The 23,592-nt window shown below is 42.2% G+C and overlaps 1 protein-coding gene across 4 annotated transcripts; it reads right to left on the reverse strand.

Annotated features, from left to right (window-relative positions):
- Positions 1-634: 634 nt before the first annotated feature.
- Positions 635-23,309, reverse strand: LOC123727296 (butyrophilin-like protein 8). 4 transcript variants are annotated; one of them, XM_045695971.1, is made up of 6 exons: positions 23,180-23,309; positions 15,351-15,518; positions 3,174-3,512; positions 2,845-2,916; positions 1,828-2,113; positions 635-1,576 (listed from the first exon to the last, which is right to left on the reverse strand). In XM_045695971.1, exons 2-6 carry the CDS (start codon positions 15,451-15,453, stop codon positions 1,417-1,419), a joined length of 960 nt encoding a protein of 319 aa, XP_045551927.1. In that variant the 5' UTR covers positions 15,454-15,518; positions 23,180-23,309; the 3' UTR covers positions 635-1,416. The 4 variants fall into 4 exon arrangements, with proteins under 4 accessions (XP_045551927.1, XP_045551928.1, XP_045551929.1 ...); XM_045695972.1 differs by lacking the exon at positions 23,180-23,309 and adding an exon at positions 17,037-17,155; XM_045695973.1 differs by lacking the exon at positions 23,180-23,309 and adding an exon at positions 16,442-16,501.
- Between the last annotated feature and the right edge of the window lie 283 nt (positions 23,310-23,592).

Raw genomic sequence — 23,592 nt, forward strand, 5'->3', positions numbered from 1 at the left:
GCCAGTATATTACCTACCTCCTCTCAGGTGAGACCATGACCAGTATATTACCTACCTCCTCTCTCTCATGTGAGACCATGACCAGTATATTACCTACCTCCTCTATCTCAGGTGAAACCATGACCAGTATATTACCTACCTCTCTCTCTCAGGTGAGACCATGACCAGTACGTTACCAAGCATCAATTAATTGATGGTGAATTCTTAAACAGTGTGTATGTTTACTATAATATACTCCCCACTATAATATTATAGTGGGGTGTATATGGGAATATGATATTGCATTGTACCGTGTATTACTAAGTAACTATTTGGTTTATGTTTTCCCACACAGTGCCAAGAACCCACAGACTCAGGCGCGTCCCTCCTGTCCCACTGCTCAACCAACAAGAGTTTCTCCAGGAACATCAGTGCCAAGTTCTTGGTAGGAAACTTTTGTTCATACAGAATGGTAAACATTAAGCTCGTTACAAATATTTTCCCTTTTCCTGATGAAACTTGAGAAATTAATATAGAATTAAATTGGTATTGATTCTATGAAAGGCCATTCCCCCCCCCATCTCCCATCAACAACACCATAGATGAATTGGACTACTTGCTGCATTGTATAAAAAAAACAGACCACATACATCTCTTATGTAAAAATCCATGTTTTCATTTTAATTCACAATTAAAAACGACTTTTCAACCCCAAAAAAATGACAATGACAACTGAAAACTTGTAGAACTTAAATAAAAAAAAGCATACAAGGCAGGACATGTACAACTAGCTAACAGCTCCCAGGAAAAAAGCCTACATGGAGTCCCGTTCTCCAGGTTGTGACACACGCACACCATTAGGATGGCCATTTACATTGCTGTTATCGAGAACAGGAACCTGGAGGGCGTCAATGTCGCTGTCTGCATACCAGCCATTGGTTTCTGTGTAAATGGATGAGAGACGGGATTTAATCTTACAGAACGGACTAATAACACACCACATGAACACAGTCAACTAAGTGACACATTTAAACACTTATTACTTTGGGTAAAATAACTATGACTATCATTTGAAACATTCATTGGTATCATCACTGGACTGGTGAAAGCTACTATGTAGTGGAGCCCTTCATGTGTCACTTATTAGATCAGTAAATACTGAAAATAAGGGAGGAGAGAAGGAAGGATGCATTTTAAAGACGCATTCCATTTTTTTATTTACTTTTCCCGTTGAAAGAAGATATTCCATGTATAAATACAGTCATGTTAACCAAAATCTTTTTTTTTTGTAACAAGGAGTATGTCATTCAAGGTGTTAGTCTGATGGTGCCCTATGATGTCATCCGGTGATAAATGAGGTGAAAACGAGGCTGGAGTGCGACTTTAAAGTATTGGAACAGGGCTAAAACCAAGAAGTTCAGGTCACACATCCATGACTTAGCTTTCGCTTTTTCTTCTGGGTGCTATTTTAGGGCGTTGTTGGTGTTGTTTCTCCGCATGAACAGAAAAACTGCAACACCACCTACAACACCTCCTATAACACCTCTTACAACTCCAACTTTCCATTCCAAGGGGCATTCCTCCTGAAACATTTTGTCTGAAAAACAAGTAATGTGAAACAGTCATAAGACATTAGTACCTACAGTGTGAAAGATTACTTCAAAATAGTCCATAACTGTGAATTACCTGTATGTTGGAATTGAACAATAAATTCCATTGTTCATAAATACAATTGAAAACGACAACAGTAAATAACCCCACACAGAGATTCAGGCCATCATTCTAGCCTTCAACCATGAGGTTTTTAAATTCCTAGTCAATTCAGTCCTGTATTAAAAACCACCTGACCTGGAACATGAATCCGTGTCTCCCTCATGTGTTCGATCTCCAGCTGTTGAACTCGACAGGTGAACACGTTGGTGGCAGTCTTCTGGACAGTGAAATAGCGTGTCAATGTGTACAAGCCCTCTTGAGTCCATGGGTCTCTCAGTAGGTTCATCAGCAAGGAGGATGGTTCCATCACTGTTCAGCAACACCAACTCAGGCTTATAGACTAACCCTTCAGCCTCACACTTCAGGACCACTTCCTTGTCTTTGGTTTCCACAGTGAAGAGCCATGGCCGAGGGGCTGCACCTACACAGACACAAAGACATAAAAGGTTTATAGGATTTATCATCCTGATATCGATGGACCTTTAAAAGTAAGATGGAATTTCACCTGGCTGTGCTGCTGCTCCAGTTTCAACTGTTCTGCCTGCAGCTATGGAACCCTGACCTGTTCACCAGACGTGCTACCTGTCCCAGACCGGTTGTCCCAGACCTGCTGGAACCCTGACCTATTCACCGGACGTGCTACCTGTCCCAGACCTGCTGTTTTCAACTCTCTAGAGACAGCAGGAGCGGTAGAGATACTCTCAAAGATCGGCTATGAAAAAGCCAACTGACACTTACTCTTGTGTTACTGACTTGTTGCACCCTCAACAACTACTATGATTATTTGACAATGCTGGTCATTTATGAACATTTGAACATCTAGGCCATGTGCTGTTATAATCTCCACCCGGCACAGCCAGAAGAGGACTGGCCACCCCTCATAGCCTGGTTCCTCTCTAGGTTTCTTCCTAGGTTTTGGCCTTTCTAGGGAGTTTTTCCTAGCCACCGTGCTTCTACACCTGCATTGCTTGCTGTTTGGGGTTTTAGGCTGGGTTTCTGTACAGCACTTTGTGATATCAGCTGATGTAAGAAGGGCTATATAAATACATTTGATTTGATAAAATAATTGTAATTATGACATCAAATATCACTTTTTGTTTGTACAAGAGGTTGACATTTCTAATATGAATCGATTAGGTTTTGGAAACTCACCCCCGACTTTCCCTGATTGGTCTTTCAGGGGCGGTTGGGTGGGTTGGAGGGAGGATGAAGGAGTCCCGTCCTCTATACATTGTAGAGATAGAAGAACAGATTTCAGACCTCTGTAATCAATGGGTTTTGATGTCATAATAACCCTTTTTGGGGCCAGGCACCTTTCTTGACATCCAATGTATCATATCAGCATTAATCAATAAATGAGAGGAAGGATAAACATACTGATCATTCAAGTTAGCCAATCATTTTGTTGGCATTTGTTTTATTGGCATTTGATAGACTGACAAAGAAATCTGAACCATGTGTTTGGTTATCAAATGACTCACCGCCGACATAGAGTTCAATGGTGGTTTTCTGGTGCCCTGACGTTGGTATGTAACAGGTGTAATTTCCAGCATCAGAGCGTTTCACATTGGTCAGCTTTAGTGAGACGTTGCCATTCTTCAGTTCTTCATGGAACAGTGACGTCCTTCCAGTGTAGGATGGATTCTGGAGCGCATAGTCGTCACTATGGTCTCGGTACAAATGCACCTCTTTTGGCTCCAGGTCTAGTCTCTGCCACTCTACTGACTCTTCAACAGCACTGCTGGTAGGTCTCAGGAAACAAGGCAAGATGACATCCCCGCCAACTATGCCACGAACAGGGTCCGTTGAACCAACAAGAACTGAAACAGAAAAAAAGGAGGTAGGTATATATAGGAAAACAACTGTTTTATTAGTTATTTCAGGAACATGGATGCATCCAGCCAGACAGACAGAAGAGAGCACAGCTAGACAGACAAGCAGACAGTCAGACAGACAGGAGAGAGCATATAGAGAGAGGTGTCCACCAGAGGAATAATAATATTGGGTGAATTAAAGAGATAGCATAATATCTTAATCACTTTCAAATTCGTAACATATTGTACAATTGGAATTCACAATTGTGCACAATTTTTCGGGGACCCTTTTTGGCTCGTGAGTTCTTCTTTCAGAACTACCGTTACTGGCTAAAAAGTATACAAACCCTCTGAAACACATCTTTAACTAGTTATCAATTCCATGTTGTTGTTTTTTACTTGTGTAATGTGTATAAACATTACATTATTGTTCAAATATTTTGTCATTTATTTCAGACAAATTGCTACTGCACAAAGACTGAAGACAGCAGAGAGAGGGGAGAGAGACGCAACCAATTAGACCCAACCAAATAATGTGAAAACAATTATTTTTTACACAAAGAATTAACCAAAAAACTATGCAAACTGGAACGCTATCTGGTCCTACACAGAGAATACACAGTGGCAGAATACCCCAAATTAAGAAAAGCTTTGACTATGGACAGACTCGGTGAGCATAGCCTTGCTATTGAGAGCGGTTGTACAGACCTGCTATGCGTCCACTGCCCACAAAATGAGGTGGAAACTGGGCTGCACTTTCTATCCTCCTGACCAATGTTTGACCATACCCACGTCGGCTTGCCATTCGTACTTCTGCTATTTTCACATTGTTACAACACTGCCAATAATATAACATTTGAAGTCTATATTTTACTTTGGCAATGTAAACGTATGTTTCCCATGCCAATAAATCCACATTAGAGAGAGCGAGAGAAAGAGAGCGAGACAGAGAAAGCTGTCAGACAGCCCATGAAGACAGATGACAGACATACACTATAGTGTATATAGAAAGATAGTAGTATTATAGTAGTATTATAGTATAGTCTTACTTGTGTTTGAGGAAGAGCCACTTTATGAACCAGTCTCACCACACAAGACAGACAGCCCACGAAGACAGTTAGGAGAGAGAGGATCAGGGTTGCTAGGTCTAGCTAAAATGTATAGCACATTGCCCAATGACCTCTGAAAACCTACCCAGAAGGCCTGAAAACTAGCCCCCCCCCAAAATTGCCACAAGGAGTTGCCACATGTATCCAATAAACCCCTTTTCCATGATGTTATCAAGCAAAATAAGGAATATTAATGTCCTTTTAACATAGGCTAAGCAAAATGTGTTTTTCCATCAAAATAAGAATTCTGCAAGAGAAAAGATAAATCGCTTTTATTGAACTCTCCAGATAATTTTCAATCAATTGATGTCGAATTAACTTGTTTTGACGGCTATGATTAAGCAATAAGGCGCAAGGTGGTTTGGAATATGGCCAATTTTACCACAGCTAAGGGCTGTTCTTAAGACATAGCTCAGCTGTGGTACATTGGCCATATACCACAAACACCTGAGGTGCCTTATTGCTATTATAAACTGGTTGCCAACGTAATTAGAACAGTAAAAATGTTTTTGTCATTCCCGTGGTACACGTCTGATATGCCATGGCTTTCAACCCATCAGCATTCAGGGATTCAAACCACCCAGTTTATAACTGTAAATAAATCCCGTTTGGGAATAACTATAGATAAATCCGACAGAAGAGTTAGAGTGATGAAATTGGACAGAGGGTCTCAATCTCTGTGCAAGAAACACTTGGACGAAGAAAAAAAAACGAACGTTGGGATATTTTCCGGCAATTGTGCCGTTACTATGTGCCAGATGTTAAAACTAAAACCGTTATAATGGCCTATTTGCGAGATTGGCTTGTTATTTCAATAGACATAGACTAAAATTTGGGTTTATAATTGCAATTCAACTTTGCCATGGTTTGCTGGACTAGATGCTATAGGCCAACATCTCATTTCAGGGAAAAATCCAAAATGAAACTGGCATTAAATGTGAAGAATTATACATTTGCGATAGAGCTGTGACCACGATCACAATTGATAACTTTAATTTAATTAACTAAACATGGCAATTAACAATTGCATAATAACACAAGGCTACAACAACAATAAGCTGAAGTTATAGGCTATTTATTAAATCAGTTTACCAGCTCCAGGTAGGCTACACAAGTGGCACACATTGATTTGCAATGACTCCAGTGATATCGTCATTTCAACATATTGTTTCAAATGGTAGGCTACAGTAGCCTGCAATGGCATAGAAATTAATAGCCTACTTAGAAATTAATGGCCAACAGATGCAAATGTAGCCTATCATTCTCCACATTGAACCTAATTTTCATTGTGTACTTTTTCCCCATAACAAAAGCACTCAAATTTCCACTCGCGCAGCGTTCCAGACCCTAGAACTGAGTATGAGTAAAACCCATCGCTTGATACTGTTATCCATAAGAAAATTCGACATTAGAATGCAGTTTATTTAAACCACTTCTGAGTGAATTCATCTAAAGAGCTTTTGCACTCCTAAAGTTGTTTATATGTTTTATGGAAAAAGGGTGTCTCCATAATGACCAATCTAAATAGCCTACCTACAAATGGTAAAAGGATGCACTCTCAACCAGTGCTCTCAACGCACACACACACCCCTCCAACCCTCTCCACCACTCACTCACTGATTGTCTGCAGCAGCAGGTCACAGTGAAATATATATTTGAAGAGAAATGCAATTCTGGTCAATTTAGAAGTAGCCCAAAAACCTGCAACCCGCGACTAATACATTTCCCAAATTGCAGAACACTGCTGAATATAGCAACACTGGAGAGGATAGAGAGGGGTGAGAAAGAGAGGAGAGAGCTGTCAGACAGCCCATGATGACAGAAACTCAAAAAAAAAGAAACGTCCCCTTTTCAGGACCCTGTCTTTCAAAGATAATTCATAAAAATCCAAATAACTTCACAGATCTTCATTGTAAAGGGTTTAAACACTGTTTCCCATGCTTGTTCAAGGAACCATAAACAATTAATGAACATGCACCTGTGGAATGGTCGTTAAGACACTAACAGCTTACAGACGGTAGGCAATTAAAGGTCACAGTTATGAAAACTTAGGCCACTAAAGAGGCCTTTCTACTGACTCTGGTAAAACACCAAAAGAAAGATGCCCAGGGTCCCTGCTCATCTGCGTGAACGTGCCTTAGGCATGCTGCAAGGAGGCATGAGGACTGCAGTTGTGGCCAGGGCAATAAATTGGAATGTCCGTACTGTGAGACACCTAAGACAACACTACAGGGAGACGGGACGGACAGCTGACATTCCTCGCAGTGGCAGACCACGTATAACACCTGCACAGGATCGGTACATCCGAAAATCACACCTGCGGGACATACAGGATGGCAACAACTGCCCGAGTTACACCAGGAATGCACAATCCATCAGTGCTCAGACTGTCCACAATAGGCTGAGAGAGGCTGGACTGAGGGCTTGTAGGCCTGTTGTAAGGCAGGTCCTCACCAGACATCACCGGCAACAACGTCGCCTATGGGCACAAACCCACCGTTGCTGGACCAGACAGGACTGGCAAAAAGTGCTCTTCACTGAAGAGTCGCGGTTTTGTCTCGCCAGAGGTGATGGTCGGATTCGCGTTTATCGTCGAAGGAATGAGCGTTACACCGAGGCCTGTACTCTGGAGCGGGATTGATTTTGAGGTGGAGGGTCCGTCATGGTCTGGGGCGGTGTGTCACAGCATCATCGGACTGAGCTTGTTGTCAATCTCAACGCTGTGCGTTAAAGGGAAGACATCCTCCTCCCTCATGTGGTACCCTTCCTGCGGGCTCATCCTGACATGACCCTCCAGCATGACAATGCCACCAGCCATACTGCTTGTTCTGTGCGTGATTTCCTGCAAGACAGGAATGTCAGTGTTCTGCCATGGCCAGCAAAGAGCCCGGATCTCAATCCCATTGAGCACGTCTGGGACCTGTTGGATCGGAGGGTGAGGGCTAGGGCCATTTCCCCCAGAAATGACCGGGAACTTGCAGGTGCCTTGGTGGAAGAGTGGGGTAACATCTCACAGCAATAACTGGCAAATCTGGTGCAGTCCATGAGGAGGAGATGCACTGCAGTACTTAATGCAGCTGGTGGCCACACCAGATACTGACTGTTACTTTTGATAATGTGTCCCCTTTGTTCAGGGACACATTATTCCATTTATGTTAGTCACATGTCTGCGGAACTTGTTCAGTTTATGTCTTAGTTGTTGAATCTTATGTTCATACAAATATTTACACATGGTAAGTTTGCTGAAAAGAAACGCAGTTGATAGTGAGAGGACGTTTCTTTTTTTGCCGAGTTTAGAAAGATAGTAGTATAGTCTTACTTGTGTTTGAGGAAGAGCCACTGTATGAACCAGAGTCTCACCACACAAAACAGACAGAGACAGACAGACACAGCCCACGAAGACAGCTGGGAAAGAGAGAGAGATGTCAGACAGTTCAGATAGACACCCAATAAAGTAAGCACAGGAGTAAAAAACAGTCCATAAAAGTAAAAATATTTCATGAAAGAATTGATTGTACACAACTATTTAAAAAAAAATAAACATACCCTAAATACTAGCACCACTCTGTAACAAGCAGTTAGCCACAGTGCTAGCTTGTAGCCTACCCTAGAGTAAAACAGCCTTGTGGTTAGCTCCAAGCATTACAGTTAGCCGCAGTGCTATTGAGGGGATTAGATTCATCTGGACAGGGCGCCGCGTGGGCGGAGTTTGCACCAGGTGAAAAGCGATTGCATTGGTTCTGGAAAAGTGATATAGGTTAAACACGTGGCATCAAGGCATTCAGTTAATGTTTTATTGAAAGTTAGAATGGCAAAACGAGTGACTAAGCAACTTTGAGTGTAGTATGATCGTCGGTGCCGGGCGCACCGTATCCAATATCTCAGAAACGGGCCTATTCTGTACAGGCTTCCTTCTTTTCACTCTGTCAATTAGGTTAGTATTGTGGAGTAACTACAATGTTGTTGATCCATCCTCAGTTTTCTCCTATCACAGTCATTGAACACCATTGGCCTCCTGAACTTTTCTCTGTGCACCATGGACCTGTACAGTGGCTTGTGAAAGTATTCAACCCCCATGGCATTTTTCCTATTTAATTTGATTTACACAAGATGCCTACCACCTTGAAGATGCAAAATATTTTTGTGAAACATATAAAAGGCAAAAACAGAACACTTGAGCGTGCATAATTATTCACCCCCCAAAGTCAACACTTTGTTGAGCCAGCTGCTCCAGCTCCTTCAAGTTGTATGCGTTCCGCTGGTGTACAGCAATCTTTAAGTCATACCACAGATTCTCAAAAAGCTGGCCAAAAAGAAACATTTTTGTCTCATCTGACCAGAGTACCTTCTTCCATATGTTTGGGGAGTCTCCCACATGCCTTTTGGCGAACACCAAACGTGTTTGCTTATTTTTTTCTTTAAGCAATGTTTTTTTTCTGGCCACTCTTCCGTAAAGCCCAACTCTGTGGAGTGTACGGCTTAAAGTGGTCCTATGGACAGATACTCCAATCTCCGCTGTGGAGCTTTGCAGCTCCTTCAGGGTTATCTTTGGTCTCTTTGATCAATGCCCTCCTAGCCTGGTCCGTGAGTTTTGGTGGGTGGTCCTCTCTTGGCAGGTTTGTTGTGGTGCCATATTATTTCCATTTTTTAATAATGGATTTAAATGGTGCTGCGTGGGATGTTCAAAGTTTCTGATATTTTTTTATAACCCAACCCTGATCTGTACTTCTCCACAACTTTGTGCCTGACCTGTTTGGAGAGCTCCTTGGTCTTCATGGTGCCCCTTGCTTAATGGTGTTGCAGACTCTGGGGCCTGTCAGAACAGGTGTGTGTATATATACATACACACTGAGATCATGTGACACTTAGATTGCACACAGCTGGACTTTATTTAAGCAATTATGTGACTTCTGAAGGTAATTGGGAAACCCAATTTGGGTTTCCAATCTCTCCAAAAGAATGTGGTGATCGATGGTATCAAAAGCAGCACTAAGATCTAGGAGCACGAGGACAGACGCAGAACCTCGGTCTGACGTCATTAAAAGGTAATTTACCACCTTCACAAGTGCAGTCTCAGTGCTATGATGGGGTCTAAGCACTGATACTGCACTTGTGAAGGTGGTAAATGACCTTTTAATGACGTCAGACCGAGGTTCTGCGTCTGTCCTCGTGCTCCTAGATCTTAGTGCTGCTTTTGATACCATCGATCACCACATTCTTTTTGGAGAGATTGGAAACCCAAATTGGTCTACATGGACAAGTTCTGGCCTGGTTTAGGTCTTATCTGTCGGAAAGATATCAGTTTGTCTCTGTGAATGGTTTGTCCTGTAAATTTCGGTGTTCCTCAAGGTTCCGTTTTAGGACCACTATTGTTTTCACTATATATTTTACCTCTTGGGGATGTCATTCGAAAACATAATGTTAAATTTCACTGCTATGCTGATGACACACAGCTGTACATTTCAATGATACATGGTGAAGCCCCAAAATTGCCCTCGCTAGAAGCCGGTGTCTCAGACATAAGGAAGTGGATGGCTGCAAACTTTCTACTCTTAAACTCAGACAAAACAGAGATGCTTGTTCTAGGTCCCAAGAAACAAAGAGATCTTATGTTGAATCTGACAATTAATCTGGATGGTTGTACAGTCGTCTCAAATAAAACTGTGAAGGACCTCGGCGTTACTCTGGACCCTGATCTCTCTTTTGAAGAACATATCAAGACTGTTTCAAGGACAGCTTTTTTCCATCTACGTAACATTGCAATAATCAGAAACTTTCTGTCCAAAAATGACGCAGAAAAATTTAGCCATGCCTTTGTTACTTCTAGGTTGGACTACTGCAATGCTCTACTTTCCGGCTACCCGGATAAAGCACTAAATAAACTTCAGTTAGTGCTAAATACGGCTGCTAGAATCCTGACTAGAACCAACATTTTGTATCATATTACTCCAGTGCTAGCCTCCCTACACTGGCTTCCTGTTAAGGCAAGGGCTGATTTCAAGGTTTTACTGCTAACCTACAAAGCATTACATGGGCTTGCTCCTACCTATCTTTCCGATTTGGTCCTGCCGTACATACCTACACGTACACTACGGTCACAAGACGCGGGCCTCCTAATTGTTCCTAGAATTTATAAGCAAACAGCTGGAGGCAGGGCTTTCTCCTATAGAGCTCAATTTTTATGGAATAGTCTGCCTACCCATGTGAGAGACGCAGACTCAGTCTCAACCTTTAAGTCTTTACTGAAGACACATCTCTTCAGTAGGTCCTATGATTAAGTGTAGTCTGGCCCAGGGGTGTGAAGGTGAACGGAAAGGCTGGAGCAACGAACCGCCCTTGCTGTCTCTGCCTGGCCGGTTTCCCCTCTTTCCACTGGGATTCTCTGCCTCTACCCCTATTACTGGGGCTGAGTCACTGGCTTACTGGTGTTTTTCCATGCCGTCCCTGGGAGGGGTGCGTCACTTGAGTGGGTTGAGTCACTGACGTGGTCATCCTGTCTGGGTTGGCGCCCCCCCTTGGGCTGTGCCGTGGAGGAGATCTTTGTGGGCTATACTCGGCCTTGTCCCGGGATGGTATGTTGGTGGTTGGAGATATCCCTCCAGTGGTGTGGAGGCTGTGCTTTGGCAAAGTGGGTGGGGTTATATCCTACCTGTTTGGCCCTGTCCGGGGGTTTCATCGGATGGGGCCACAGTGTCTCCTGACCCCTCCTGTCTCAGCCGCCAGTATTTATGCTGCAGTAGTTTATGTGTCGGGGGGCTAGGGTCAGTCTGTCACATCTGGAGTGTTTCTCTTGTCTTTTCCGGTGTCCTGTGTGAATTTAAATATGCTCTCTCTAATTCTCTCTCTCTCTCTCTCTCTCTCGGAGGACCTGAGCCCTAGGACCATGCCTCAGGACTACCTGGCTTGATGACTCCTTGCTGTCCCCAGTTCACCTGGCCGTGCTGCTGCTCCAGTTCCAACTGTTCTGCCTGCAGCTATGGAACCCAGACCTGCTGGAACACTGATCTATTCACCGGACGTGCTACCTGTCCCAGACCTGCTGTTTTCAACTCTCTAGAGAAAGCAGGAGTGGTAGAGATACTCTCAAAGATCGGCTATGAAAAAGCCAACTGACACTTACTCTTGTGTTACTGACTTGTTGCACCCTTGACAACTACTATGATTATTATTTGACCATGCTGGTCATTTATGAACATTTGAACATCTAGGCCATGTGCTGTTATAATCGTCACCCGGCACAGCCAGAAATTGACTGGCCACCCCTCATAGCCTGGTTCCTCTCTAGGTTTCTTCCTAGGTTTTGGCCTTTCTAGGGAGTTTTTCCTAGCCACCGTGCTTCTACACCTGCATTGCTTGCCGTTTGGGGTTTTAGGCTGGGTTTCTGTACAGCACTGAGATATCAGCTGATGTAAGAAGGGCTATATAAATACATTTGATTTGATTGGTTGCACCAGATCTCATTTAGGGGCTTCATAGGAAAGTGGGTGAATACATATGCATGCACCACTTTTCCTTTTTTGAAACATGTTATTTTTTTCATTTCACTTCATCAATTTGGACTATTTTGTGCATGTCCATTACATGAAATACAAATGCATTTAAATTACAGGTTGTAATGCAACACTTTTGCAAGGCACTGTATAAGCTGCCCACATCTTTCCAGCCTCTCATGAGTAAGTGCCTACCACCATGCGTTTATTCAAGTGTCATCATGAAACCACAACAATAGTCATGTACTTTTAACAAGAACAGTGAGTGTGGTTTTAAAAACAAAAAGTGTTTAGCTGATTTGGACTATATTCGAATTGTTCTGTAGGATGACTAACATACATCGTTATCCATGAATACCATCCACATGCAGTCCACCACAACTTTTCTAATGAACACTCCTTAATCAGCATATTGCATAGGGATCAACAAAGTTTTCTATTGTCAATAAAAACTTATACAAATCATGGCAACATTCTTAACTGAAAACCTTTAAAACATGTCTATAGCCTTTATGGAGGTTATAGGAGTGATGCTGTTGCCCTACGGATTTAATATGTCAAAGTTATCAATTAGGAAGATGGTGCCGTTCAGAATGACATGTTTGTAATATTTGTGTTGTGGAGAAATGACCAGGCAGGAGATGGGAGTACAGTTTGTTTCATTTAGTCAAAACCTCTCGTGCTCTACAGCCCCAGCCCAATAGTGCGCATGTGCAGTTCCTATTAGGTGTAGTAACATAACACTGCCGTAATACATTACTGCTTAGTAACAGCATAGTAACTAATATAAACAGATATAGATCACAGATAAACACTATGGGGGAGGAGTGTAGTAACTCCCAGAGAACAAGGTAAATACGTTAGGGAACTACTAATGCAATATCTGAACAATGTATTCTTAAACATTTTAACTACTGTGTTGAAGCAGACTTCTCAGAGCCCAGCACAAATCCAGGGGATTATTCTGCCCCAAAGATGGAATTGGTGTCCTAATAACTAACCCAGGTAATGTCCTTTGTGTTTGTTTGTTTTACTGTCTGTTACCTCCTGAAACAGCTCAACTCACAGGTCAAGCTTTTGAGGTGCCCTTCTTGTTCTTGTTCTCTCAGCATGTCTCTGCTGGGACATTGAACCGTAGCAGATGATCCACATGAACGTTGACATGGCGATGATCTACTTGGACTCGGTAAGTCAAAGGTCCTCTGCGTTGCAAGATCACACCTGAGTTCCACAGGCACTTGGGGTGTCTGAAATCACTTACCATCACCCTCTCTCCCTCTTTGAATTCTCTTACAGTCTTTGAGTGGCTGTCATGAGCTTTCTTCTGATGTAGCTGGTGCTTTGCCACAGTCCTTGACAAGTCTGGTTTCATCAACGTCAGGCGGTTACGTGGTTGGCGTTTCAGAAACAGTTCAGCTGGTGTACATTCCGTTACTGTGTGTGGTGTGTTACGGTAAGTAAACAGGAAACGGGGAAGCCTTTGGTGGGTGGGCACAGACTAAACCTAGAGTCTAGTCCAGGCCTTCTTAAAGTTTTGCACGGCTCTCTCCGCTGCTCCGTTTGATGCCAGATGGTATGGTGGTGACGGGATGTGCCTTACTCCGTTGTTCTTGAGAAACATTTCAAAATCGTTTGACGTGAAAGGAGGGCCATTGTCCGATCCGAGCTCCTTGACTAGTCCAAAGGATGCGAACAGGTGTCTGAGAAGATTGGTCTTCTCAGCTGTGTACAGTTGAGTAGGGAACACTTCCATCCACTTGGAATGGACATCAATGACAACAAGGAAATGTTGCTTGTCAATCTCGGCGTAAGCCACATGGATGCGTTCCCATGGTGTAGCAGCCCAGGACCATGGATGAAGAGGTGCAGCAGCAGGCTTGTTGTGAACAGCTTCACAAGGTGAGCAGTGGCCTACATGCTGCTGAATGTCCTGATCCAGTCCAGGCCACCACAGTTAACTGCGGGTGAGTGCTTTTATTCGAGTGATCCCTGGATGCCCCTCATGCAGGTCAGATAGCAGTCTCCTCTGGAATTTGTGAGGTACCACCACCCTTGAACCCCACAGAACACATCCTTGAACAGTAGACAACTGGTCTTTCTTGTCGATGATTGGACTAAGGTTATCGTCATTTACAAAGGTTGGCCAACCGCCTAATGTTAAGTCCAAGACTTTGGAAAGCACTGGGTCTTTCCTCGTTTCCTCTTCTATGTCTGAAGCAGATATGGGCAGTTCGTCGATGAGAGAGATCTGGAAGACTCACTGTCGGAGTCACTATTGCATGGTAGTCTTGATAGTGTATCTGCATTTGCGTGATCACTGGTTCGTCTGTACTCGATCTCGTAGTCGTAGGCTAGCAATATCCAAGCCCAACGTTGCATTCAAAGTGCAGCAAGGGTTGGTATGGCTGATTTTGGTCCAAGGATGGCCAACAGAGACTTGTGATCTGTCAGCAGTTGGAACTTCCTTCCGTAGAGGTATTTGTGAAACTTCTTCACTCCAAATATTATGCTCTGGGCTTCCTTCTCAATTTGAGCATCTTTTTTCTCACTTTGTGACAGAGTCCGTGATGCAAATGCAATCGGGTGTTCTTCACCTGACAGTAGAACATGGGAGATAACGGCTCCTACTTGGTATGGAGATGCATCACACGCGAGTCTCAGCTTCATCTGTGTCGTAGTGGGCAAGCCAACTGCTCTTTAGCAGACGCTGTTTGCAAGTCTCGAATGCTTCTTCGCATTGTAGGGACCACTTTGTATCGGCCTGCAGCAGTTGGTGAAGCGGATGCAAAAAGGTGGACAAGTTTGTAGCAAACTTTCCGTAAGAGTTCAGGAGCCCCAAAAATGACCTCAGCTCTGAGATATGTGGGTGCTGGTGCGTTTACGATTGCTTCCACCTTGCCGTTATATGAATAGGTTCTTCCACGTCATCTGTTTTCTGGGTCCTTAGAAAAAACGAAATGGACAATCTTCCCGAAGTTTCCAGTGGTAGCAAAACACAGTCAGCCACGTTGACGATTGGATTACTTCCAACACAGACAGACTTTGGTTTTCCAACATGGAACGTTTGAACGTGGAATGTGCATGGAGGGTATTCTACAGATATGTTGATACACGGACTGTAAATCAGCCTTAAGGGCACTTGTGTAAATGCTGACCTAATTTCATTACTTGTTTAAACGTTCTCCGGCTATGTCAGACAGTACTGTGGTGTTTAAAAAAAAAAAAATGTAAGGCTTCAGACCTACCTGTATTTTCTGCCCTGGAGACAGCCAAATGGAGTGCCAGGAACAGACGGAGCACCCATCCTTTGCTAGGCCGTCTGACTGCCGCTCGCATCCGATAAATCATTTCAATCAGCGTAGGCAGAGCAGCACAACCAAGGTGCTAGCAAACCCAGGCAACCTCTTCCGACTCTGGGTGATGACATCAAAGAAGGTAAAGGTCAACACACCAACATCCATAATAACAATTCTCCCATAAATAGTAATAATACTATACTGCAGTTAAGTACACCACATATTCAGTAGGAATTATTTGTATAGTGTCCACATTAACAGAACCCCAGTCCTCTGCTTTTCTGCACAGTGCTTTAGCACACTTCACCACAATGTTTTGACTCCTGTGTTATGTCCAGGGCCCGCTTGTTTTACAATTGTTTTAATGATCCACCTTTCCTACGACGGCCGAAGATGTAGCTAGCAAAAACTTGAACAACTGCTATACAGTTAGCATATCTCTTGCATTTGCAAATTCACTCTGGCTATCTACTCCGATTTCAGAGCACTCTTATCTGAGTGTGCCAGTGCGCAGAACAACTGATGAATTTACGAACACTCAACACCTGCTGAATATAACAGGTGGCAATGTGTTTTTGTCTTTTCTTTTTATCAAGTGTTGGTCATTGTTGCATGTTCTGTCATTGTAAGTCATTGATGATGCGTGCTGTGATAAAACAATTTCCCAAGTTGGGATGAATAAAGTAATACTCTACACATAGGCAAAACAAGTTATAGTTAGTCAAGAACGCTATAGATTGACTATTTTACTCTGAGTGAGGTGCTCTTATTTGTGTCTGGAAATAGCTAGCTAGCCAACTTTCGCCAGTTAGCTTGGGTGCTTGGTTTGGACAAGCATGCATTGGCAGATAAACTGCAGATTGTCGAGGAGGCTACAATTCCCCATCGTTTATCAGTGCAATTTTGATGGCAAACTAGCTGAAAAAGTTTCAGAGGCTTTATCTAATGTTCCTTTGTTAGATTTTAGCTCATCTTGCTCTGGCTAACATTAGTTGTTGATTTGGTTGTTGATGTGCATAACTGAGGGAGAGAGAGCCTACCTTGATCAATAGGACTGTAAAGTTCCCAAACGTAAGAGGACTCCCATTGTGTTTACATATCTGCAGAAATCCATTCAGGTGTATTTTGTGGGTTTTGGCGAATGCGTTCTAATGATCTAAAGTCGCGCTGTTGCAACTGCCTGTAAACACACAGTCCAGTTCAAAGTGAATGATGGCAGGCCCTGTAGCAAATGGTTTGTTTGTATAAAAGGTCTACTGTCGCTCTGATTGGCTATAGCGCACCGGTCTGTGTAGACTCTGGTCCTGGACAAGACAGATGTTTTTATTTACTGCAGTGTCTTAATTGTCAAACGCCTGGCCGTTATTCTAACCTATATTGCTATATAATTGTCAAATTCCTTAGTATACCTTATTCCCAAACATTCTAAGAATTTATGAACACTTAGATATTGTCATTTTCAAGTTGTCGCTTGTAATCTTATACAAATCTGTTCAGCTGACATGTTGCTAAAATGCTGTCAGTTCCACTTTAAATCCAACAATATTTCCCACACACATACACACACACACGTTATTTTCAAAAGAGATGGCTAACAGCAAACACGCTGCAATAAAAAAACACAGTTCCACTCACCAGATGACGATCATTTGAAACTTAGCTTCTCCACTTTCAACAAGAAGTTAACAAATTAGCAACAACATCCTTATTGATAAAACCTGCTGCGGCTGCAGCAAACTAGCCGACAACAAAAGCTAGCTAGCTAGACGTGGGAAAACTACTGCTCGCCACTGCGCAGTGACCTGTTGGCATTCAAGGGAGAAGTTTCCATACGTTTTTGTAAAAACCTTCACTCAAGTCAAAATGTGATTGGTTGATTCCACTGTCACTCCAAACCTTTGCCCTAATACAGTTGAATGCCAGATGCCTTTATCAAGCTTCTGATGGCCTAACCAATGGCTGACTTTGCTGGCTAGATTTATCTCCCCAGAAAAAAATTCTGGTCTTGGTCTTGACTCAGTCTCGAACCCCTTGTCCCCTTCCCGGTCTCGGTCTTGACTAGGTCTCGCCCCCCCTCCGGTCTTGGTCTTGAATCAGTCTTGCTTTAGGTGGTCTCGAAGACAACACTAAGATAGTACCTATCCTGGTTTCCCTTGCAAACTCACATTACAGCTAAGGTTTAGAACTGGTTCAGGGAACAGAACACCAGAAATGAAAGTGATCTTATTTTAAAAACAAGGGAACAAGGTTAATAACGGTATTTGCCATTCTGGGAATTTCCCCCCCATTTCAATAAAGATCGCAACAAAGTGCCTATGCAAAGCCCTAACTCAGTAACTCAAAAACATATTCCAGCTCTGCCTGTCAGGCAAATATTTTGGCCAGTCTGTGTGCGTAGGCTACCTGCCTCTCCCCTCTGAAGCATAGGTTACTGTAGCCTACTGATGACGTTACAAGCGTAATTCTGAAATTAGGGAGAGGTGTTAACTTAGAGAAGAATGGATTGACTTTTTCAATGCTAGTTAAGGATACTATAGTTATCACGTTTCACATTGGATTAATTAACTACAAATGCGGTCGGGTAGGCTGTTTGGAGTGTTTGACTGGATTTAGGACCATGCGGACACTGAGTAGGCTGACAGACTGTGTGAAGGCAAAGCTTCTGGGAGAGTTGAGCATAGTTAAGTGTACCTGTTGTGCTCTTTCACCGAGTTTTAAAATGAATAGAAACTGGCTACCCTTTAGTTACGTGTATCTGGCAAGGTAACTGTTGTTTAAGTTGACAGAAAAAAAAACAAGCTTGAAATTATTCAGAGTGTTGAGCTAGTTATCTGTCAGATAGCAATATGAGGTGGATATTATTACTATCTGACAGCAGTTGTTTGTATGGACATGTTTTGTAGCCTTTGTTTTGTCACGTTTCAGAAGTAAATGAAATGGCAAGCTTTCGCCAGTTGATGTACCGATAGAGAGCTGGCCAAAAGTTGGCTTACATTAGCTATTATTTTTGCATCAATAAAATTAGACCTGAATCAAACAATGAAACCATCGGCCAAATGATTGAAGATTGATATTCTGACATTTTTTCTGTGCAATGTGAATTGTATTAGTCAGTATGTCAATGTAACGTTATTGAGCTGTCAGTTTCCCTACATAATTCCCTACTTATCACACTGACACAGTAATAGACAGCTCTAACGTTACAGGAATCACTGTCATGGTGCACAATAGAGGTCAACGTGGGATTCCCGCTCCCGCCAGCACCCGCTGGCTTTCTGTCTGACTCCCACCCGCTACTGCAAGAACTGGTCCCAAACTCAACCGCAGTCCCGCAATGTTATTTTAGGCATATGTGACACAGCTCACTTGCCAGCCATGGTCCCAGCAATTTTGCACCCTATGCGCAAAAATTACCAGAGATTCACACATTGTATTACTGGCCTATATCAGCCAATATGCCAAATGTAGTTTTAAGAGAGCAGAGACTTACACTTTCTCTTGAACTATTGTTATAGCCTAACTTTTATGAGTAGTGTAGTGATGTCTGATAGATATCTCCATAATTGATTTGTTAACACCTGCCATCGTCATTACCGCATATCACTAACCTAGCAATGAGGACTAGCAGATAGTAGCTCGGTGGACTGCATGTTAATTGTCTGATTTAAGAGTTAAACATAACTAAACTGGATAATTCACTGCCTGGTCTCCATCATGACATGGTTTCAGAATTAAAGAACTCACACGCCGAAAATTAGTGCGGGAAATGTCAAAATTTAACCCACGAGAGCTGTTGGACTTTTCGCAGCCGTCGGCATGGCCGATCTGGGGACAACATTTTTCCAATTTTTGAGTGCCATCGAAACTGATTAAGGAGACCGGTGTGGCGCAGGTGAATTCACTACTTTATGCAATGGGGAAAGATGCAGATATTTTCTACAATGCATTCCCCTTTGATTACTTTAATGATGAGTTCGACTATGATGTAGTGATCGAAAAACTGAATGAACATTTTGTGTAACAGCGCAATGTGATTCACGAACGACCATGTTTCCATGAACGGATTCAAAAATGTCCTGAAGCATTGAAGGTCCCCCAAGAACACAGTGACCTCCATTATTCTTAAATGGAAATTGTTTGGAATCACCAAGACTGTTCTTGGAGCTGGCCACTCGGCCAAACGGAGCAATTGGTCGAGGTGGTCACCAAGAAAGAACCCGATGGTCACTGACAGAGCTCTAAAGTTCCTCTTATGGAGATGGGAGAACCTTCCAGAAGGACAACCATCTCCGCAGCACTTCACCAATCAGGGCTTTATGGTAGAGTGGCCAGATGGAAGCCAACCTTCAGAATAAGGATCAAATGAAAGTTTATTTGTCACGTGCGCCAAATACAACCTTACAATGAAATGCTTACTTACAGGCTCTAACCAACAGTGCAATTTAACTACAAAAAATACAGGTATTAGGTGAATAGATAAGTAAATAAATAAAAACAACAGTAAAAAAGACAGTGAAAAATAACAGTGGCGAGGCTATATACAGTAGCGAAGCGGATCGAGGGAAGGATGAGCGGAGCAAAGTACAGAAAGATCCTTGATGAAAACCAGCTCCAGAGCGATCAGGACCTCAGACCGGGGCGAAGGTTCACCTTCCAACAGGACAATGACCCGAAGCACACAGCCAAGACAACGCAAGAGTGGCTTCGGGATAAGTCTCTGAATGTCCCTGCGGGTCCCAGCCAGAGCCCAGACTCGAACCCAATTGAACATCTCTGGAGAGTCCTGAAAATAGCTGGGCAGCAACGGTCACCATCCAACTTGACAGAGCTTGAGAGGATCTGCAGAGAAGAATGGGAGAAACTCCCCGAATACAGGTGTGCCGAGCTTGTAGGGTCATACTCAAGAAGACTCAATGTTGTAATCACTGCCAAAGATGCTTCAACAAAGTACTGAGTAAAGGGTCTGAATACTTATGTAAATGTGATATTTCAGTTTATTTGTAATAAATTAGCAAAAATTGGAAGAAAAAAGAAAATGAAAAAAATAAAACTGTTTTTGCTTTGTCATGGGGTATTGTGTGTAGATTGATGAGGGAAAAATAACTACTTAATACATTTGAATAACTTAACCAAATGTGGAAAAGTCAAGGGATCTGAATACTTTCCGAAGGCACTGTATATACTAGGCGGTGTCAGAGGTAGGCCCAAATAATTGTCAAACTCCAGTCACCAGTACCCGATTTAATCTGTTTATTACTCCTGCCCAGAAACTAGAAGATGCATATAATTGTTTGATTTGGATAGAAAACACCCTAAAGTTTCTAAGACTGTTTGAATGGTGTCTGTGAGTATAACAGAACTCATATGGCAGGCCAAAACCTGAGAAGATTCCAAACAGGAAGTGCCCTCTCTGACCATTTCTTGACCTTCTTTAGCATCTTTATTGAAAACAGAGGATCTCTGCTGTAACGTGACACTTTCTAAGGCTCCCATAGGCTCTCAGAAGGCGCCAGAACATTGAATGATGACTCTGCAGTCCATGGCTGAAAAACAGTAGTGCATTTGGATAGTGGTCGATCTGAGAACAATGAGACGGGCCCGCGCGTGCACGTGAAGAGTCCATTTTACGTTTTCAGTCTTTGAACGAAAACAACGACTCCCGGTCGGAATATTATCGCTATTTTACGAGAAATCGCATAAAAATTTATTTTAAACAGCGTTTGACATGCTTCGAAGTACGGTAATGTTATATTTAGATTTTTTTTTGTCACGATATGCGCCGGCGCGTCACCCGTCAGATAGTGTCTTGAACGCACAAAAAAAACGCTGCTATTTGGATATAACTATGCATTATTTGGAACCAAACCAACATTTGTTGTTGAAGTAGAAGTCCTGGGAGTGCATTCTGACGAAGAACAACAAAGGTAATCCAATTTTTCTTATAGTAAATCTGAGTTTGGTGAGTACCAAACTTGGTGGGTGTCAAAATAGCTAGCCTGTGATGGCCGGGATATCTACTCAGAATATTGCAAAATGTGCTTTCACCGAAAAGCTATTTTAAAATCGGACACCACGATTGCATAAAGGAGTTCTGTATCTATAATTCTTTAAATAATTGTTATGTTTTTTGTGAACGTTTATCGTGAGTAATTTAGTAAATTCACCGGAAGTGTTCGGTGGGAATGCTAGTTCTGAACGTCACATGCTAATGTAAAAAGCAGTTTTTTTATATAAATATGAACTTGATTGAACAAAACATGCATGTATTGTATAACATAATGTCCTAGGAGTGTCATCTGATGAAGATCAAAGGTTAGTGCTGCATTTAGCTGTGGTTTTGGTTTTTGTGACATTATATGCTAGCTTGAAAAATGGGTGTCTGATTATTTCTGGCTGGGTACTCTCCTGACATAATCTAATGTTTTGCTTTCGTTGTAAAGCCTTTTTGAAATCGGACAGTGTGGTTAGATAAAGGAGAGTTGTCTTTCAAATTGTGTAAAATAGTCATATGTTTGAAAAATTTAAGTTTTCAGATTTGAGGAGTTTGTATTTCGCGCCATGCCCTATCATTGGATATTGGAGCGGTGTTCCGCTAGCGGAACATCTAGATGTAAGAGGTTAAACTGTATTCTTCTTCACAAAATGTGCTAACATATGTACACATTTAATCCATGGTATACAAGGATGTACCCTTCCTTCTCTTGGGACATTCATTGGGACCTCTTCATCTGCAGACAGGGTTTTACGGCGCTCTGTGTCTGAGAACAGAATGTTCTCGCTATGGACTAGAACTGGAGAATATTTTCATAATGTCCTCCCACAGAACAGCCTAACATTACTCTCCCTTCTGGCAGCTGGAACTGCTAGTTAATCCTTTCACCCTCTTAGCTAGCTACAAATATATTGAGTTACAACGATTAATACATCAAGATGGGGCGGCAGGTAGCCTAGTGGTTAGAGCGTTGAACTAGTAACCGAAAGGTTGCAAGATTGAATCCCTGAGCTGACAAGGTAAAAATCTTCCCCTGAACAAGGCAGTTAACCCACTGTTCCTAGGCGTCATTGAAAATAAGAATTTGTTCTTAACTGACTTGCCTAGTAAAATAAAAAAATGACTTTCTAGTTTAACTTTTCTCCAGCAGAAGGAGCTATACTCCATGTAGGCTGCGTTCTGTTACCTTTCTCCCAGCAGTGTGCATCATGTACTGTAAGTGTTTGCACTTTCACAGAGAGGTGCCATTACATGCCATGGGCAATAGTGGTGGTTGGAGAGCGAGAGTGATGGAGGGAGAAAAACGGACTTTCCTAGTTAAATAAATGCAAACATTTTTTTTTAATAAATGGGGGTGGGTATAATTTATGGAACGTTCAGAGAGGAATCTGTTCCAAAAACTTCGTAAATAACAAGTTTGCCAATAAACAACGCATAAAAAAGTTGTATAGCCTCAGAATAAGATACCGGGTAGGGAGTTGGCTATTTAATTACGTTTTTCACTCACCACGTTTATTCCTATTCGGCAGCTAGTTAACTTAGCTAGGTGAATTGATCACGCTAACGTTACTTTGAATGCGTTGTTTGTTGGCAACCTTGTAAGTTTTTGGAACAGATTCCTGTTGGAACGTTCCACAAATTATACCCACCCCTTTATATACTGTATAGCTAGCTAACTAGCGAACATTATGTTCGCAGCTCATTTTAGTTAGCCTGCACACACTTTCTGTAGGAAGCTGGCTAATAACTTTTTTTTGTAATAATAATTCAAAATATATTGACTTACTTGAGTAGATTTCACCACTGCATTCGTTTTCTGCGTCCTTAGAAAAGCGAAATAATGGGCAATCTTCACAAAGTTTCCGGTGGATCAAAACGACCTATACTGTTTTGGTCTTCCAACATGGAGTGTGGAACGGATATGTTTTATTTGTATTTATTTTTTATTTTTTTTGGAATATAAATATCTTTATTTATTTATTTTTATTATTTTTTTATTAACAGTAACATGCAAAACATAAACATAACAGCCAGAGGGATTCCAAAGAATTTAGATTTTTTTTTAAATAAAACTATTCCACATTATATCAAATCAAATACAGACATAGGATCGGATATTTTTACAACGTCCATACACGGACACGCCCAGTTTGGTATCTTTTTGACACGGCGTTGAAACGCAAAGACCCAAGCAGGCAG

This window comes from Salmo salar, chromosome ssa15, assembly GCF_905237065.1.
Source record: "Salmo salar chromosome ssa15, Ssal_v3.1, whole genome shotgun sequence".
NCBI classification, from domain to species: Eukaryota; Metazoa; Chordata; class Actinopteri; order Salmoniformes; family Salmonidae; genus Salmo; species Salmo salar.